Source organism: Haliaeetus albicilla, chromosome 26 (genome assembly GCF_947461875.1).
Source record: "Haliaeetus albicilla chromosome 26, bHalAlb1.1, whole genome shotgun sequence".
In the NCBI taxonomy this organism is placed as follows: Eukaryota; Metazoa; Chordata; class Aves; order Accipitriformes; family Accipitridae; genus Haliaeetus; species Haliaeetus albicilla.
In genome coordinates, this window is record NC_091508.1 from 546130 (window position 1) to 566395 (window position 20266).

Sequence of the window (20266 nt, forward strand, 5' to 3'; positions counted from 1 at the left end):
GGAGCCCAGCGGTCGCGTGTTCAGCCGAGGAAGCGTTTTACGACGCGAGGGAAATGCCGTAAAAATAAAAGTTTTATTGATCGGCCTGCACGCCTGGCTGTACTGGCGGGTCCGCGCGGGTCGCCGTCTCCCCGCCGCCCGCTCCCCCCCCGCGATGACGCAGTCGCGGATCTGGGGTGACCCAGAGCTTTCCCGCGCCCCCGCCGGCCCACGTGACCTGCTCCCCGCGCCGCCCGCCGCCTCGGCCGGCCCTGCCGCGGCCCCGCGCATGCGCCCGCGGGCGGACTACACTTCCCGGCGCGCCGCCGCGAACTACATCTCCCAGGGGGCGCCGCGCGGCGCCTGCGCAGTGCCGCCTGGCGCTCGGGCCATTTAAATGTGTGTGAGGGAGACTGTGAAATGGCTGCGCAGGTCGCTGCAGTGCGCGCAGTGTCCCGGGCCCCGGAGGAGCCGCCCCCGCTCCCCTCGGGGGACCGGCCCGGCCGGCCTCGCGGCGGCGGCGGGCGGCGGCGGCGGGGCCCCCCCGGCGAGGCGACGGGTGGCAAGCGGGCCCGGCTGAGCCAGCAGCTGCTGGCGGGGCCCGGCCCGGCGGAGCCGCTGCCCCCGGCCGCCCTGCCCGCCACCGCCGGGCTCTTCACCTTCTCCCCGCTCAGCCTGCCGCCGCCCGCCGCGCTCGAGGAGCGCCGCCACCACCACCACCGGCATCGCCCGGCCGCCGGCCCCGAGCCCGGCCGCCTGGCCGCCGGGCAGCCGCAGAAAGCGAGGCGGGGCAGCCCCGCGGACGGGGCAGCCGGGCGGCCCAGCAAGCGAGGTGAGGCGCGGGGCGGCGGAGGGGAGGGGGGAGGGAGCGGCGGGGCGGCGGCGCGGCTGACCGGCTCGGCGCCCGCCTTGGGCGCCCGGCGGTCGCTCGGCCGGTGCGGATCTCGCTCCCGGCAGCCCGGCGGAGCCCGCCCGCTGCGTCCCGCGGCGGCGGCCTCGCCCGCCGCCTTCCCGGGTCGGCCGGGCTCGGTGGCGGCGGAGCCGCGGCTGGGGCTCGGCCTCGCCCGCCGGGGCGAAGGCGGGAGCGGAGAAGAATGCTCGCCGCTCCCGGAGCCCCGAGCGTGGCCGTGTGTGGGGGTGTGCGAGGTAGGGCGAGCGGACCGTGGCTTCAGTAGCCCTTGTCGCTCTTCCGTGCCGCGGCGGGGCACGGCACTCCTACCAGTTCGGGAGGGAGCGCGGAGCCCGGCGGCGTGTGACGGAGAGACCGGAGCCGTGGGCTCTCCGTGCCCGGAACGGGCGCTCTGGTGCTGCTGCTCTTAGTCGTGCTGCTGTTCAGCATCGCCCTCGTCGCGGGTTCAACGTGCAAGTGCTTGGATAGCAAAGCTTTCTTCCTACTGTGCTTGCTTTAACATACGCTAGAACTGAGAAGCTGCTGTTTTGTTTGGTTTTTTTTTTTTTGTTGGTGTGGGTTTGTGTTTGGTTTTTGTTTGTTTGGTTTTTGTTGGTTTTTTTTTTAAAATAAATGCCCTGCGATTTCTCTGACAGGAAGGCCAAAACTGGACGGGGGGGGAGGGGGGTGTCGTCGTCTCTTCTTCTTTTTTTTAAATTTTTTTTTTAACAGTACAAATGACTATTTTGGTTCTGCTTACAAATTTATGATAGTAAAAAGCTACTTGGTGAGGGCAACATAGGTGAAAAGCAATTGCAAATGCTGCCGTAGTAAAGATATTACGTTGTGAATTGTACTTCAGGAGTATATATGAAGGTATTGTGCCAAGGAAACCAAAGATGCACATGCTTACAAAAGTTAACTCTGTAGTGTAAACTCTAGATAGTACTGTCTTAAGAATGGGCAAAACTATTATGGGGAGAGACTTTTTGCTATTGTTTAATGCTTCTAAACCACTGTGAATAATGACTATAAAAGCTCCTGGGCTGTAAATTTCAAACATTAGCTTGATAAATGTTGATAAAACTACAGAAGTAGTATGTCTTGGTAGACTGGGAGTGTCACTGTGTGTCAGTCCTAACCCAGTAAATGCATGAGGCCCTCTCTTAATGAGGGCTTAAACACTGTTAAAATTACTATCTGAAGTCCAGATTTGCAGAGGAAAGCTGTTTGCTAACTGGAAGTCTGAAGCTCTTCACTACTTGTCCTAGACTGCGTATGTAGTGGGTTTCGGGATGTAGCTGGATTTCTCTTGCTGTCCTTCTCTATCAGATTTTATTTCTATTTATAATCTTAACCACCTATTTCTTTGACTCTACTATTCTTATCTTTGGCCACAGGTGACAGTGAACATCTCCTCTGTTTTTGCTTTTTAAAAGTGATACTAGTGTGTTCAGTTTTGTGTTGTCTAATAGCTTTAGAGTAGCTGAGTTACTGGCACTGCTGTTATTCTACCTCACTGTGGGAGTCCACAGTTTGATGGCCTGGCTATAGCTTTCTTTGTGTTTGAGGTACTGGAGGCTTTCCATTTATTTAAAGGAATAATTAAAACTATATTTCCTTCAAGTTTGTCAGGCATTGCCATAATGTCATTGTCTAGGCTCACGTAATACAGAGGTTACTCTCACTGTAGTAGTGGGACTCTGCTGTGTTCAGTGGATACAGCAGTGGTCAGGATAGCTTTTATCCTGAAAATAGACCAGTGTTCACTGGAAGTTCCAAAATGCAGAGGGTGCTAGCTGTATCTCTGTTATTAGGGAATATCTTCAAACAGGAAGATACTTTGAATTAAAACCAGTGCGTGTCTGAGGTTTTGAAACTATACCTAAAATTAGAAATGCTTAAAATAAGACACCTTTAACAACCAAAAATTAACTTTGAAACATCTACAGGGAAGTATTCCCAACAGCTCAGTGGTGGCATGAAATTGTTGTTTAGTTTCAGCTTGGAATCTCTGGTCCCACCATAACAAAGATCTTTTGTGTGATTAGTATGTTCATTACAGTTAGTAAAGCAGTATCTATACTTGAGAGCTTAGTGATTGAGTAAGCTTTTGCACACTTAACTTCTGAGACTTCCAGAAAAGCTTATTCCAAGAACTGTTTCAGTTGACTTACCAAAACAAGTGATGCTGCATTTCTTTTCCTGGTTTCCCTAGCTATAATATAAAAATAAGGGCATTTGTTGTTTGTAAGGCTAGCAGCAGTACTGTGAAAACTTGTATTTCAGGTCCTAAGACAATTGTATGAAGTTAGTATTAAGCAATCAACTCTTTCTTTGCTTCATGAGTAATTCTGTTCGTTACACCAGGCTGTTATGAAGGTCAACCATCTTTACTAAAGAGCTCTGAGACCAAATGAGTAATGATATAGTTAAATACTGTGGTTAGACTGAATAACTTGAAGCTGCATGTATTTATCATTACACCTATTCTCATAGATCAGTGTTACATGTTTTTTTCTTCAAGTGCTGCAAGAGAATAAAGAGGGAATACAAATTTGATAGCTTAGCAGGCCAAGAAAGGAAATTTTGTTAGCACAAAGCCATGGGCTGTGGGAAACTGAAAAACTTTAGCTGCTGCATCTTCTGGTCAGATGTTACCTTCAGCAGCAGATTGTTCTGATCCCCATAGCTATCCTGGTAACATGGCTCTTAGAAGTTTATGTGCGTTGTTGGCATGAAATAATTCTTTGATTCAGGCAGATTAAAATCTTCTCTTGGCAATTGAGTTTTTTAACAGTTTTCTAACTACCATTGTCGCTTGCTAAAATATTACTTGAATTAGTTTTTATTCCTAAAAGATGAGCAATTAAACTATTACATTTTACCTAACAGAACTACTACTTCATATTTTATCTCTCAGCCTTTAGCCTTCTGCAGGTTGATTAACTTTAAAAAACCAAGAAACAACAACCTCTTAATTTCTAGCTCTGAATTAGCTGAATGGTTAACTGTAAGACTAGCAAAAGATAGCTGAAGATGTGGATGTGATGATTTGGATCCTATAATACAAAAGATCAGCAGCCTAGGATTTTTTTTTTTTGGGCCGGAAAGCTAACTGCTTAAAGTGGTTTTACCTCTAAATGTCAATAATGCTTGTATCTCTTCAGCTGCACTCTGTTTTGCTTCTATATTGTGTATCCAAAATCAGGGAAGTGTTCTGTCATGAAAGTCTTAATGTTTAAATGTTATGCATACTTGTTTGTTCTCTTCTGCTCCATGGCACTGCCTTGAATGTCAGAAGTTATTAATGTACTTAATTATAGATGTTCTGAAATATGGACTCCTTTTAAAGGTATTCTAATAAATTTATTAAAAGTGGAAATATTTCTAAAATATTAAGCTTGAGTTTTGGGAGTTTTCCTTAATTCAAGGCTTTCTTTGCATAATAACTAGATGTACTGCATTTTTTATTGTATAATTAAGTCTTGTAAGTCAAAAGTCCAGGTATTACTATTGGTCAGTCTTCCTGGGAATAGATAGCTTTAGCAAGTGAGAGGTCTTAATTCTTTTTGGGTGAATATGCTGCAACTGTGGAACTCTGATCTTATCTCTGTTGTTGCTGCCAGAAACTCCAGATGAAAATGGCAAAACCCAGCGAGCTGACAGTCTTATTATGAAGAAGATAAAGAAAAAAAAGAAAAAGAAACACCGGGAAGATATGAGGGGAAAACGCCTGAAGATGTACAACAAAGAAGTGCAGACGGTGTGTGCTGGACTCACTCGCATTGACAAAGAGACTCTGTCTCAAGGACAGTGTGATAACTTAGAAATGAACAAGGAATCCTTCAGGTATCTGAAGGATGAACAACTCTGCAGACTGAATTTGGGTATGCAGGAATATCGAATACCCCAGGGAGTACAAACACCATTTGTGACACACCAGGAGCATTCTGTTCGCAGCAGCTTCTTGAAAACTGGCACTAAATTTAGTAACTTCATTCATGAAGAACATCAGTCCAATGGTGGTGCTCTGGTCCTTCATGCTTACATGGATGAACTCTCATTTTTGTCTCCAGTGGAGATGGAGAGATTTGCAGAAGAGTTTCTTGCGTTGTCATTCAGTGAAAATGATAAAAATGCAGCTTACTATGCTTTAGCCATAGTACATGGAGCAGCTGCTTATTTACCAGACTTCCTGGATTACTTTGCTTTTAACTTTCCTAACACTCCAGTGAAAATGGAAATTTTGGGCAAGAAGGACATTGAAACAACAACAATTTCAAATTTTCACTCTCAGGTAAGAACTGTTTAAAAGCGTAAAAGTTGCACAACACTTAGATTTGATTAATCTCATTAATCCAGAGCAGGGATGGCCTAAAATAGGTGAGGCACAAATATTTTGTTTTTTGCAGATGAAAAAAGATGATGTTGGGACTACTGCTACTGTGCTGTTTATTCCTCTTTCTGCTTAAAGCTCTTTTGTGCCCACTGGTAGTTGGTGAATCATATTTCAGACACTGAACTGTGACCTGTAGAAAGATCTGCACTGATCTTGCAGACTTTCAGTCTAAACTATCTTCTAAACTTGGGAGAACACTGAAATTGTTCAAAACAATAGGCAGGTCTGTATTAAGAGTTGTATAGATTGCAAATACACTGTTTTTTCTATTCAATGGATCTAGGTTGGTTTTTTGCAATGATGTTACTTTTCAGGTTTCAGTATATCATTCACAACAAATAAGTTTTTTTTAACATCTTAATTCTATCAGTAGCTGATGTTGTGTGTTTAAACTTTCCAACTTCAGAGGTGTTTAGAATATCTTAAGTGCATTTGAAAAAGGCTTTAATTTTAAATACTACCTTGATTTCTATAGTAGGCTTGAACTATCTTAAATTCTCAAACTATCTCCATGTAACTTAAATGGATGCAACAGTAATAACTAAGCCAATTTCAAGATTCACATATGAAAACCCCTTGCATTTGACTCTTGTGATCAAGCTTAGAAGTATCTATGAACATAGTGCAACATTACAGTTTAGATAAATCTGTTTCAGATGGAATAAAACCTATTCCTGCTTAGTATAGTCAGGACAGATTCAAACTACTGATTACTTTTGAAGTCTTTATTCAAGGTCTTAATTACTTTTAGTGGTTCACCTGTTGGAAGGAAAACCCTGAAATTCTGTAGTGGTGTGCACTTCAGTACTATTGGAACAGACCTTCTTTAGTAACAGATTTTGAAATGGTAGTGCTTGTGGATGCGTTATCTGGATCTCTCCAGAGTTTACTGAATGCTTATAATCAAGATTTGCATTGGAAAAGCAGTTACTACTTTACAGAAAGTTACCACAACCTTATGAAGTCTCTGAATACTTTCCAGCATTTATCATAGATACCATTAAATTGGTAATTCTGACACTTAGCTTATGAATTTGTTTGACAATGAATAGCTGCTGCAGCACTTACTTTAAACCAACTTCTGTTTCTTGGTTTAAGTAATTCTTTGCGCTGATGGAGCTGCATGAGAGCTCATAGTACTCCAAACCCAGTCTGTCTGATGAGCATACAAACTGCTGCTGTCAGCAAGAACGCTTCTGCACAGTACACACCTGTGTTCTGCAGATGTGAAACTTGTCCATAGGTTAGGTTTTAAAGTCTTCCGTATTAGTGATTTATCTATGTTCTTTGACATCATGATTACATTCTAATTTACTCTGAGTATGTGTGATGACCCCCTAAAATGGCTGAACAGTGTCAATTGGATATTTAACAGTTATGCTTTTTCTTGGTAAATGTCCCCATCTTGTGAACATGAATAGCTTATACTATAAATACACGTGAGGAATGTATGGTAACAAATGAGAGGCTTCACTGGGTTATAGTCTGTGCTGGTATTTCAATTAATTCTATTTTAAGTACTGTCTAAACTTGACGGAGTCATGACATAAGGTTCATTTGGTCTAAAACACATTTCTAAACCCAGGTTTAGCATGACCTGGTTAATGCTCTCTGGCTGAAGTACATTGGTGTGGCTCTTACTTCTCTATGGTTGCTCAGTGTATAGTAGTATAGTTGTCACAACTCTTAAGACAGCTGAAATGGGACTCTTCAGAGAATACAGATGATGGTAAAGTATCTAGTTTAAGGAGATGGATTTAAATTGATGGTGGATTCAACTGTGGTTCCTGCATGCTGCTAAAACTAGCTTGCAAAAAGCTAGCTTATCTTTAAATAGAGAAGGGTAAAATGCACTGCTTAAGAGAGCACAGGGAGGATGAGTGGCTATTTTACTGCTATTCCTTGGCAGCACTCTTGAGGAATAAACAGACTGGCTAAGCTTCGCTTTTGGACCTTCCTGTATGAGAAATTGTACAATACAAAAGCACTTTATAGTTATGCCTTAGCAGATTAAGCATGTTACAGTATTACATGCTGTAATACTGATATTATTTTTAATTGAAGATAGACAGTTAAAAGTCACCTCTGTTCTAGGTTGAACCTTCGGTATGCATGAATTTGTTTGCTGTACTGAACCAAATTGTGGCAAGGGGATTTTGAGTGTTAGATAGTTTCGAGTCCTGGAGACTTGGTGTCAAGAAATCAAAATTTGATCTGTAAACTGCAAGTTACCTGAAAGTTAATGTGACCTTTAACTTGTACAATATTGAGCTGTTTTGTGTACCTTTTCAGACAAACTGAATTTTAGTAGGAAGTGTCTCCAGTTCAAAATAAGGACTTTAATCTGGAAGACTTCATAAAAATCTAGTGATAATTAACTCCCTTGCAAGGTGAATTCCTTTGTACTCAGGGCAGTGAGGACAATGTAAGCTGAATGTTTATAACAAGGCACTCCAATGTGTATTTGTAGTATAACTGTTTGGTTTCTATATATTAAAATAATTACGCTTCAGTGTTCTCTGGATTTTTTTGCTTGCATTGGCTCTGGCTCATTTGTTGTAATACCTTAGTGCTAAAGTGAAGCTTTAGTTTGGAGCTATTTGCTTGGATTAAGAGCTTTCAAGACTCAAATCACTGAACAGTAAGTAATTTGTAAGCTTTCTTCGCATAAGAGCATACTTCAATTTGAAAGTTCTTAGCAGTGCAGCTAGAATGAACTCTTACTTTCCCTGTCAGTTGTTTCAGTACAACTGCTTCTAGGTCTACTCTGTGAATTGGAATATATCTAGACTTGAAAAACCACTCCTGCTTCCCCCCGCCCCAGAAGAAACTGATCAACTGCCTGATCAGTTCACTATATGGTCCAAAGAACAGTTAAAATCACAAAGGAGTGGGGGTTCTGGGAACAGGCCAGGAAAGAGTTGAGGGAAGTAGGTTTTGCATAAGCTGCTATTGCTTCTGGGAAGAAGGTGGGAGAAGCAGCCCACAGGTGATAATAGGGTAAGTTTTAGTACTCCTGCAATGTACTGTCAGAAAAGGTTACTCTATTCCTGACAACTTTGGTCAATGAATCATATCACTGTTTGGTTGTCCATCCAATCTTAACTTTTCTTACTCCTGGAAAAAGGTCTCTTATTCTGGAAGGGCAATTTCTTTTTTTTAGCAGAAGCTGTCAAAGTGTAAAATAGATTGTGCATCTGTACTGCAAGCTTAATTTGGTTTATCACTTATATATAAATAAATATATAAATAATGCCCAATGGTCTTACTGAAATACCTGTCAGGTTTAAGTCAAACACATAACCCTTGCTGTAATGGCATGTCACACTGTCCTCCCTTCCTTTTTCTGTTGTAAATAGTAAAGCTGCTTGTATTCTTGCTTTCTTCCTTGTAGTAAAGTGTTTGTGTGGTTGGTTTTGTAGCTGATTTAACATATTAAAATATTGTCACTGACAACTGATTCATGCTTTTCTTGAAACTAGAGAGAAACTTCTGAAATGTAACCTCATTTGTCTCAAATGTGCCTCATCTCTATGTCGTCTTCCTACCCTACAGAGGTATACTGCTTGCTTAACACTTCATGAGGCAAGAGTCTGATTTATCTCGGTAACATGCAAATACCAGATCTGTAACTTCCACAGGATGATGCTGTCTACTTCTGTTCTCACTTATGTGTGAAACACTGATGGGCACATCATTCAGCTGCTATAAAATGTCTACATGAATACTGAAGAGCTAAGTTTAAAAATGTCTGTAACTTCACTTTTAGTGTGATACTGTATGGTCTAGGGGATACATATGGTAGTGACAGCTGTTTGGCATTTTGAAAGGGTACAGGACACCTGAGTGGTCTTACTAGCCCAATGGTCCTTTTACAGCAGTAAAGATTGTATAGATCAGATCATGTACTTAGTGGCAGTTAGTACTCATGTTATCCAGTAATGTTTTTAAAGAAGCATAGTGAACAAATTATAGCAATGATGGTGCTGTGGTAATAAGTTATTAACTTCTGACAGCCATGTAAACTGGAATGACCCAGGCTAAAACAAGAATTGAGCTTTAAACAAAAATAAGAAATTTTTAGAAAGGTCCTAGTGGATATAACAAAGTCACTTCAGGTATTTCATAGTCTTGTCTTTCTTCCCTGAAGAGGGGTGCAGAATATGGCTGTGAAATTAATATAGCTGTTAAGAGTGCATCTAGAGCACTTGGCAAATGAAAGGTCAAAGTAGTTTGCAAGAAGGTGCAGCAAGGAGGTTGCTTGGTCTTCCTTCACAGTTGGGTGGTTTAGTGTCCCATGAGTAAGATGCCTGTTCTTTTAGATGGTCATGAACATGCTTGTTATTACAGACAAGGTCTTAGCATACTCTGTATTCTTGAGACCGCTATCCTAAGCAGTGGTATTAGTATTTGTGCTGCTCTGGAGGAATTAAGGATGAGAGAGAAACTATGTGAAATAATTTTTTACAGCATATTAAACTAGTAGACTACTACCCCTGGGATTGGCTTGAGATGAATACTACAGCCTGCTGGGGATTGCCATGAATTGGTACATATTTTCAGTGTAAACATGTCCTGATTTTAATTCTCAAGTGTATATATTTCTTTAAGTTCTATTAAAAACTGGGAAAACATTGAAATCCAAGATTTCCTTAAAGTATTTCTAGTGTCTCCTTTATAGCTCTTATTCTTTTCTGTTTTTTCATTGGATTCCAGTGCATTAAAAAAAATAATGTTAAAGCTTCTAGTTTTTCATTACCTTTGAAAACATTATAAAGAAAAACTGCAGTTCATTTTAACTTGTGACAAACACCTCTGAAATACTAGTGAATCTCAACAGGTGGCTTCAATAGAACAAATCTCATCTAGAAGTAGTCTGTCTCTACTTGCTTTAGTAGTACCAAGCAGTTGAGTTTAACTAGCTTAAGGACAAGAACATTTCAGCCCTTAGTTTTCCTGTAGGTGCACAGAACTAGATTAATGCTGTGGTTTTCCAATACTACTTTGAATTGCATTCTAGCTAGCTGGTGAAATCATTCCACTTTACTGATGTTAGATATGAACCTTTACCAGTAATGTTCTAATAGGATTTGGAGACTTAACTTTCTCTTAGGGCAACAGCCAAGAAGAATTAACAGCCTCTGAAGATAGTGCCTGGTTCATAAAATCTGTATTGTCAAACCCAGAAAGTTAGTATGCGTTCATTCAGCGGCTCCTGCTGGTCTTGATGGACTTCAAGCAGAAGTTCAGTGAGTGACTTAAGATATAAACTTCTACACATGCAGGTAGAGGTGATGTGGTGCAGTAGTTGGCTTAGGGCTGAGGAATAAAGCTGTATGTGAAGTTGTTTTTGGCTCTGACTTAGCTTTTAATTAAAATGTGTGTGCAACCAATGCAGAACTGCTAACTGCATATATACAAAGCTCAAGAAAGGAAGACTCTGGAAATAGGAGTAAGCTAAACTCCTATAATTAAGAAGCTAAATATCTGTGGTTGCTGCTAGAGGATAAAATTGCAGCAGTAACTAACTCTTGCTTTATTAGTCTCCTAATTTACCTTTAACAACTTCATGGAGTAGTTTAACTACATCTGTTTTGTTGGCTTAAACTGCAAAACTTAAAACTAAAAAAACTTAAAACTAAGCTCTTTCATACTTAGAAAAGATATTACGCTTTCTGAACATGGCTATAAACCTTCTGTCCTTTGTACCTGTCCCACCACTTAGCCATGGAGATTGGCTGTAGTTTTTCACCACTAGAACCACTTGATGAATGTAGAGAGGCTGTTGAAGAGTGATGGAAGGTTGGGGCTTAGACAAATCAAGTATACAAAGCAGACTAATTATGGCAGAATTTCTGATCTTTTAAGATTGAATAGGTGCAGCATCTACGTACAACCTACTCTGTGGCCATATGGCATGTTATAGCCCAAGTCCATAGGATGAGACTAGAGAACACTGGAGTCTTGTCAGTGGTTCTCCTCTGGGAACAGAAAATTGGCAAGAAAAGTTTCCAGATGACCAGGGAAAGTGGGACAGTCTGTGCTACAGAGAATGTCAAAAAGCTGTAAGTGAGATTAAAGTGTTTCTGGCCACAGCAGTGTCAGCAGGTTATATTGCAAATGGTAATCCTAAAATTGTTGTACATGGACACTGGATTTCTAGCTAGACCTCTCATTTCCTCAATTTTTTGTCCAAATTTTTGTATACACTGTAGCAATATTATCAAAACTGCTGCATGAAGGACACCTAGATTTTTCACTACGGTCATAGGGAAAAGGCCTTTAGGACATGACTGAAATGAAGAAAGCACATATATTTCAATAGCGTACAGTTTGAAATGTAGAAGCAACAGTCAACTGCACAAATTAGTGGAGACTTTAAGTTTGCTGGTGAAAGACTGAGTTACAATGAAACTTTGTGTGATGGATTTCTCAAGTCAGCCTGGAAGTGTTGAATTGTTCCTGAATTAGTCAAATAACTAACTTCCTATTATTCGAACTTTACAAGTATTTTCTATCAGTAATACAGACAGGAGTTCTTTTGGGATAACCTATGGGCATCTGTTCTAAGTGGTCGGACTCTGTGCATATTCCCAAAGGCATCTCTAATGAAATAGATGTAGATAAGTTGTGTAGATGAGTCCAAGATTCATCTCATCTGTGGTCTAGTGTATTATATTAATCAATTTTAATCTCTTGTAACAGAACTAAAGCTGTGGTGGTATTGTGTTTTCCTTTCTGCCACTCAGGTCAATCGAACGTACTGCTGTGGAACGTACAGAGCAGGACCAATGCGGCAGATCAGTCTTGTTGGAGCAGTGGACGAAGAAGTTGGGGACTACTTCCCAGAATTTCTAGATATGTTAGAAGAATCCCCATTTCTCAGAGTAAGCAGTAACTTGTGGTGGTTTTTTTAAAGCACTATAGATAATTAAACATTTACTACATTTCATTTTTTCCTAAGTAATTAGAAACCATAAAGTATTTTCTCTATTGATATGCTATTTAGGCTACTGAGGTATGTTCTTTCCTGTGTCCAAACAAAAGGTACTGAATTAGGTAGCTACAGTTGTGTAAATAACAAAAAAAAAAATACAGTTTATCATATGTATGCACAACATAATAATCTACTTCCTATAAACTAAGTTCAATAAAGTTAGCTTGGAATACATTTTACCTCTCAAACTTAATTTAGTTTCTATGCAATTCTTTTGACAGCAAATTTGAACCAGTTTTACCAAAGGCATCATTTAATTTTTCTATCTCACCCAGTGTTTTGTGTTATGTGTGTTTTGTGGGTTGTTTTGTTTTTGTTTTCTTTTAGATGACTTTGCCCTGGGGTACTCTTTCTAGTCTCAGACTTCAGTGCAGGTCACAAAGTGATGATGGTCCCATAATGTGGGTGAGACCAGGAGAGCAGATGATCCCAACAGCTGATATGCCAAAATCGCCATTCAAACGGCGCCGGTAATGTTTTGTTTTCCTTTCCGTTATTAAAGGTAAAACATTGCAGTTATGCCTGTGTTAGATTTGAGAACAAAACTTAAGTACTTTATGTGTAACTAGTTCTTCAGAAGGTTGATTCACAGATTTAAGTTTTTAATTTCTGTTTCAAATTGGCTCAGTGGATAAGCCAAATACATTATTTGTGATAGTTATTTTATTTCACCACTTTCATAGTAATATGTCCTAGATTGAAACCTCTTTTTATTATCCTTCAGGAGACTTCTTTTATTCATCTTATTTCTGTGGAAAGAACTAATTTGGTGGGGGGGGGCAGGTGAAATGCTCTAAAAGAGCAGAGATCCTTAAACTGTTCATGTCACGTTTTAATGTTAGTGGTAAAGCACTTGTAATACAGTCTGCCTTCTCAGGAAATATTGTGGTATACGTATGTACTTACTGTCTTTCTCAGAGTATGCTGTAGAAAAAATTTTAGGAGATAAAGAATTGAAAGCATATTTTAATTGTAATTTCAAGCAGAATTTTTGGATGGACTCCCAAATAACTAAACTTCAGTATCTTACTAAAATAGCTCTATTTCACATACCATTAAATGCCTGGGAGAATTCTTTCAGCACAAGTGAACAAAAAATTTTTTTTTGGTGATAGGATTTGTTTTATAAAGTTTGATCTCATAACCTGAATTGTACTTTGCTGTATTTGTTTCCATCTTTTGTCGAATAGACACCTAGAAGAAATCAGAGGGAAGTGCTTTGGTCTTTGATTTTGAAGCCTGCAGCACACAACATTTTAAGATTATTTTAATACAAGTGTTTAATTTTGAGTAGTCTGAAATGTTTTTTAGTATGTCTTTTTTGTCGTGTTGTAGGTCGATGAACGAAATAAAGAATCTCCAGTACCTACCTCGGACCAGTGAGCCCCGTGAAGTTCTGTTTGAAGACAGAACAAGAGCTCACGCTGATCATGTGGGTCAAGGGTTTGACTGGCAGAGTACAGCTGCTGTAGGTGTTCTGAAGGCTGTACAGTTTGGGGAATGGTAAGTGCCACTGAAATGCAACTATTCTAGTAGGATGGGGTAATTCTGAACGCTTCCTCTCTTAAAAAAAAGAAAATTCCTTGGAAAACAAGCCTAGTCAAAGAAATGGTTTAAACACTGTAATGAGATAAATGCTGTCTAGAGCTGGAAAAACACAAGCTGTATACCTACTATTTTTCCCTCTTGAGGCAGTAGAAAAGTTGTAAAAGCAGTTTGCAGAAAATTTTAGTGACATGCAAAATAAGCCTAAGATACCATGCCTGGACCATCATCTGTGATTGTCTTTTCCTGAATAGGTATATTAATGCTAACTTCTGTAACAGTAATCTAAGAACTCAATTTCACAGCTACAGTGCTTTCTCACTTCATGTACCCAGGACATTGCTGTTGACCTTGCAGAGAAACTAGACTTGCATCACTGTTATTTCTAGCAATTACAGTAGAAATTGGATAGCATCATTAGCAATATCGTTAGATATTCATATGAATAAAAGGCACCAGAACTTCCTTACTCTGATTCACAGCCCTTGAATAAAACCCAGCTCTTCATTGCTTCGGCTTCAGAGTTACTTTATTACTTTACATTTTTCCTTTAATTAGACAGAATAATTCTCTACTGTAGATTGGAAGAATAGAGGCAAATTGTGGTTCCTAGAACATACAGAGAACTTTGATAGTGGCAATTTGAACCTAGTTCTCGGACACTTCGGTATAGTATTTGTCCACGAAAACATCACTTCTGTTGTGTGTGCATCAAGAAAGAAGTAAAATGAAAAAAACCCAAGAGAAATCTGTGACCTATACCTCCTTTTCAAAATAATAAGAGTATTGAGAAGCGATGAGACTTTGTGTGCCATGTAAAACTGAAGTAGGTTGTTGGTTCAATGAAAAATTTTGCTGGAAAGACCTACAATTCTCTATAACTCAAATCCTTTAAAAATTCCTGGAATTCTCATCTTTTTCTAGGAGTGACCAGCCTCGTATAACCAAAGATGTGGTCTGTTTTCACGCTGAAGATTTCACTGATGTTGTGCAGAGACTTCAGCTGGACCTGCATGAACCTCCAGTGTCACAGGTATTGAATTTTCCCTAGTGACAGCTCATTCTTAGCATTTTGGAATTAGCTTTCGACAGTTTTCAGGTTCACTGTATAGCCAGCCCTTTTGTATCCTCAGTGGCCCTCAGTTCACAGCTCTCTTGGGCAACTTCCCTTCTCATGTTTCAGAACATAATAGTTCAGTTGGAACGGACCTACAGTGATCATCTAGTCTAGTCCAACTGCTTTTCCGTTCCACCAAGCTGGGATTTATGCTGTGAGTCATGATAATGTGCAATAGAGACAATTAGAAGTTAAGAAGTCATGTATGCCTGTTTCTGCTTTTTCTAATATACTGATGTTGTCTTAGGATGTGAAGGCATCTAAGCTCAGTCCTGTCAGCCAAAACAATGCAGCTCACGTCAAACTTCCTGTTTTCAACTATAACTGTAGAATGCTCTTAACTGTTCATTGTCCTCTAAGATGTGCATGTTAGATAAATTATATTTTAAAAGTCCAATTCTCATCTAAATTTGAAGTTTTACCTGTTAAACAGAAACATTCTGATTTAGACATGAAGTATGTTGAAAATAGGTGGATACTGAATTGTTTACTCTAAACAGGATATACCACTAACTTTAACCATCTTTCCTTCTCTCAGTGTGTTCAATGGGTGGATGAAGCCAAACTAAACCAAATGAGACGGGAAGGCATTCGCTATGCTAGAATTCAGTTGTGTGACAATGACATCTACTTCATCCCTAGAAATGTCATTCATCAGTTCAAAACAGTGTCAGCAGTCTGCAGCTTAGCCTGGCACATAAGACTTAAACAATATCACCCTGTGGGGGAGACTTCTGAAAATGCAGAAAGCAATTCAAGCTTGAACAGTAGTGTTCCTGGAAAGACAGAGTCAGAAGGTGAACCCCAGTGTGTGAGTGTAAAAAAAGAGTCTGAAGAACCAGGTATAGAAATGCAGCTTACAACAGGGGTGCTCTCCTCTGTTTCTTCAATATCAGGACTTGTGCAACCAGATCAGGTGGCCCAGCCCCTTCCAGGTTTTAAAATAGAGTCTGATCAGCAACACAATCCACAGGATCATGCAGGCTCTTCTGTGTGATATGTATATAATCAAACATTTTTTTAACAACTTTTTAAAATTTTGATGTGAAGTTATAGTTTTATAACTGGCTTATGTTTTATTGGAGAAATCTTGCCTATAATTCTATAAAGAAAGGTGACATTCCAAAATGTCAAGCATATCTTTTTTACACAGATTATGCAAAATTCAAGTTGTATTTTAACCCCTTAGTACAACCTGTAACAGTGGTCTACCACTTCTTTCTGTTTAAGTAAAGAGATATTGAATATCTCCTCAAAGTCAGAATGAAATTCCTCCAGGAACATAAAATGATTGAACTACATTGGTCAGTGTTACTTCCCTACTTTTACTTTATCTCTAATCTTCACCAGAAAGTGATGCTTTTGTAGAAGACTTGCAAAGTGACTTTCCCATCTCATTTTAATTGCTTAAAAAAAAAAAAGGCGCACAGCACTTTTGATGATTTGTGAAATTTTTGGTATGTCTGTACTTGACATGTTGGTTTATATACAAGTTGGGTTTATATACAAGCTATAGAAATTGATATCTATTCCTTACAGTTCCTACAAAGGTGATCTGTAAAATTAACTGAAGAAAGTGTCTGATCCCGTTGAAATGCAATGACTTACTGACCTAACACTTTTGATAGCACTGCTTATGCTGTTTGATGGGAGGGTTTTGCTTCCAAAATACATCTTCCCTGAACATGATTAATACTAGTGTTAAAATTAGAGAACCTGTTGGTAGTCTTGTGGAGGAAACTGCTATCTTTGAGCACTTTAAGGCTTTAAAATACTAACCAACTTGGCAGCTTGTTTTGATCAGGTCGTAATGTGTCCAATGGAACCACACTTTCCCTTGTACTGATGCACTTAATATAATAGCGTTGAGTTGATAACTGACTTACACAGTAAGGCTGTCCTTATTCTAGGAAGTTCTGTATTAACTATTTCACAATAAAAAGTATTACGGCATTGGACTGTTTTTTCCATGTGTAGCTTCTGGGTGCCCAGGTACTGTGGAAAAATCAGTGGCACATGCTAAATGCGTAGAGTGTCAGCTGTTGACAGTTTTTAAACAATATTTCAATATTTCTGGATGTTAATGTGTAATCTGTATTTGACTTTCACTCACCCCATTTATTACTGCCCTTTCCAGTCATCAAAAGGAAGAGTCCTGTCCCTTTCTCCCTCTCCGTTCCCCCCTCCCCACATTTAGAATACAAGTTGGGTTTTGGTGCAACTTAAGCTGTTTCCAGATAACTTTTATTTGTTCTAATCCTCACTGGGGTAGGAAAGATTTGAAACACTATGTTAGACTAGACAAAAGCAAAGATGCTGTGTTAGTTCTGGATGCATCTTTTTAATATCAATTGTTACTCTTCTCTTTATAAGGGTCTCTAAAATATGTTACTCTATTATAAATCTTACTTTGTGCAATATTGTTTGTGTAGGCTTTTATATACATATTAGCACCTCAGTGTAGAGGTCACTATTTTAAACTGATAGAAAAATAATCATCAGAAGATACTGCAGTGATTAGTTAGAACCTGTATTACTCCTTATGTGTATGTATGTATTGTCTTCGGTACAAAAATGAGGACTAGGAAATATTTCAATTTAAAACTAATTTACAGATTGAAGTGGTAGTGACTTGTTTAGTAATCTGTGTAAATAAGGTGTTAGAATGGAAAGCTTTTATGATGAAAAGTAATGTGATTCATGCAGGGTTGTAATTTAATCTTAGCAGAAATTCTAGATGACCCAGACTGGTTCATAAATGAGCCGTCTGTTCTCTGGTGGGTTTTTTCCACTTTTTACGTTGAGAGGAATTTCATAGCTTTAAGGGTTGTGCAAAGTAAAATTCCTCACAGGCAATAGTGGTTTCAGTTCACCCTTCACATTCAAGGATCGTATTACCCAAGGGTGTTCTTTCCTTTTTACGAAGTCTGCTAGTCTTCCAAGTGCCCATTTCACTTCTCACATGTGCTATTCTTTGGTCGTGTCAGTAGAGGTACATCAATAAGGTGGCTGTTCTTTGACAGCCAGCACTGCGTACAATCACTCAGGAATTGACAAATCTGCAGATACTACAGTGAGTCTGCAAACATAACTTTAAAGGCAGAATAAACAGATTAAGAGCCCCCATACACCAACTTGTCTGTTTTACAGTGAAAGTTGAAATAGAACAAAGAGGGAATCAGTTTGGAAGTCCTCTGTAAATTCTAATAGCATGTTTTTAAATGGATAAAGGAAGAAAACCACAGTGGCTCACATTGCTTTCAAAACTGTAGCTTTAGTGAAATCTATGACTACAGCCTGAATACCTGGAAAATGCTCTGACTTACCTCTTTGGATGGAGGGACATGATCAATAGTATCATGCTCTCTTTATGTTCCATTCAATTACTAACTTAATATCTAACCCCAGATTTAAATACAGAAATGTATCTTCAAATGACTTGAATGTTGCTGATGCTGTTCTAGCATGCTTGGAAGATTGAGGAAGAGAGGAGCAAACTTTATAAAAATCTGTTACCTAAATACATCATTAGCTTTGGTACACTTTAACCAAACTGACATCCTACTTTCAAACTCCACCCCAATTCTGGATGTAAAGTATGAGAGGGATTGCTTATGAAGCTGATCGCTATACTGTCTAGCCATTGCTTCAAGATCGCTTCAGTTGGACTGAAAACAACAGAGCAGAATTAGAACAATGCCTTGATGTGAAAGATGCAAATGTTTTCCAGAAGAAGACATGTAGAATACTGATTTTTATAAGCTATAGCTGTTTAGAAATGAAGTAACGAGTTCAAGCCACTTAGTGTTTGCTGAGCAAAACAAATCTCTGGGTAGGTCCAAGTAAATATTTCTGAATGTCTCATCTTAAATAGCTGGCTGTTTGAATTTCTCTAAGATTTCATAAAACAGCCTACATAATGAGATAATCAAACTTTGGCGAATTTCATGGGTTGTTATAACAGTTCTCAGTAGTACTCGGATAGAAACAGAACAGTTCATAAATATGAATGTGCTGGTCAGTTACTGTAAATCCTCAATTATCCATTTATGAGGTTCTGCCCTGTGATATGTGTGTCAGTTGATCGGAGAAAACACTCCTGCTTTATGCTGGGGACGACTGCTAATTGACCAAGCGCTCTGTCTGTAAAGAGTGATCAGCTTCGAGATATGTAACTCAGGCTGAGGTTTCTATTTTAAATGAAGTGCTGTTGTTTAAAAGTGTCACTTGGGATAAAGGTGAGTAGCTCAGTTGTGCTAGAAGTGGACTAGCAAAATGCAATTTGAAGATATGAAATACCAGTTCGTTTCAGTTTCCTCTCTCCTTTAGACATGCTACAAGTCATTTTGTGCAGATACTTGACACGTTCTCTTCCAGGAAGGTGGGACACTCGGTGAAGTGTTCTCAGGGGATTCATAATCGACGTTTTTCACAGGTATAGATCTTGCCGTACAGAAGAAGGGCTTTCTACTGTGCTCTGTCAGTTTTCCTGCATGTTACAGTTTAGTTCCCCTGGACAAGGCTAATTGTCAGAGCTTTTCCCACAGGCGTGAGCTCAAGTCCTTAAATCTGGTGTGGCCTGGCCATTTTCAGGGCCGAATCAACTGAGTGTAAGCCCTGGAATTGTAGTTTCCGAGGAGTGCTAAGTGTTGGCAGCCCTGTACTTGGTTAAGGGGTGCGAGGAGAGGGGAAGGCTCGTTTCTACTCCAGAAAAGTGGCCTCTCTCCCCCAAAAACTCGTCCTGTGCGTTCTCGTGCTGCCTGGCGAGAAATCCCAGCAGCGCGTGGCAGCCTCGGGGCGATGGTGGAGGGGCTGAGGAGGTGTCTGTGGGGCACTCCGAGTGTTGAGAGAAATACATATGCTTCTGATTTCTTTGTACAACATGTAAAGAGACTTCTGTATTGCTGTTTTTGTGATTTAATTTGATTTTGATTGGCAGCTACGATTTTTTTCTGTGGTTTTAATTTATCTAAGGTCTCTGCCTACAGAGGACGTGTACAATTGCCTGGAAGACTGTTTGCTTTGTGCGGCCTTAGTATATTTATTGACATTAGCAAGTGTTTCGAAGAGGTTTTACCATGAGTAGTGCGGCGATGAAGCGCCCGAGCCTCTGTGTGAATACTCTAACGCAGTGCATTTCTGTCAGTAGCTGACTGTACACCAGTGTCAAACTGTTAAGCTATTTCTTTGTAAAATAGTCCAACGGAATGCATAGAATTTTTTCCTGTAAAGTATTTTTTTAATAAACAAAGTCTGATTTTGTCCTTTACCTGCCTGGCTGCTTATTTCTGCTCCAGGGCCGCGGCGGCGGGCGGCCGGGGCGGAGCCGGGCTCGGC

The 20266-nt window shown here is 40.1% G+C and overlaps 1 protein-coding gene across 1 annotated transcript; it reads left to right on the forward strand.

Annotated features, from left to right (window-relative positions):
* Positions 1-365: 365 nt before the first annotated feature.
* Positions 366-20198, forward strand: RSBN1 (round spermatid basic protein 1). The gene is made up of 7 exons (XM_069771783.1): positions 366-811; positions 4498-5168; positions 12020-12157; positions 12595-12737; positions 13603-13770; positions 14737-14845; positions 15468-20198. The coding sequence occupies exons 1-7, from the start codon at positions 400-402 to the stop codon at positions 15924-15926; spliced, it is 2100 nt and encodes a 699-aa protein (XP_069627884.1). The 5' UTR covers positions 366-399; the 3' UTR covers positions 15927-20198.
* Positions 20199-20266: the final 68 nt, after the last annotated feature.

Excerpts from the sequence above, each read along its gene's own strand:
- RSBN1 (XM_069771783.1), top strand. The coding sequence starts at position 400 with ATGGCTGCGCAGGTCGCTGCAGTGCGCGCAGTGTCCCGGGCCCCGGAG. Across the intron at positions 812-4,497 it reads CGGGCGGCCCAGCAAGCGAG|AAACTCCAGATGAAAATGGC; the intron begins GTGAGGCGCGGG and ends TGTTGCTGCCAG. Across the intron at positions 12,158-12,594 it reads AAGAATCCCCATTTCTCAGA|ATGACTTTGCCCTGGGGTAC; the intron begins GTAAGCAGTAAC and ends GTTTTCTTTTAG.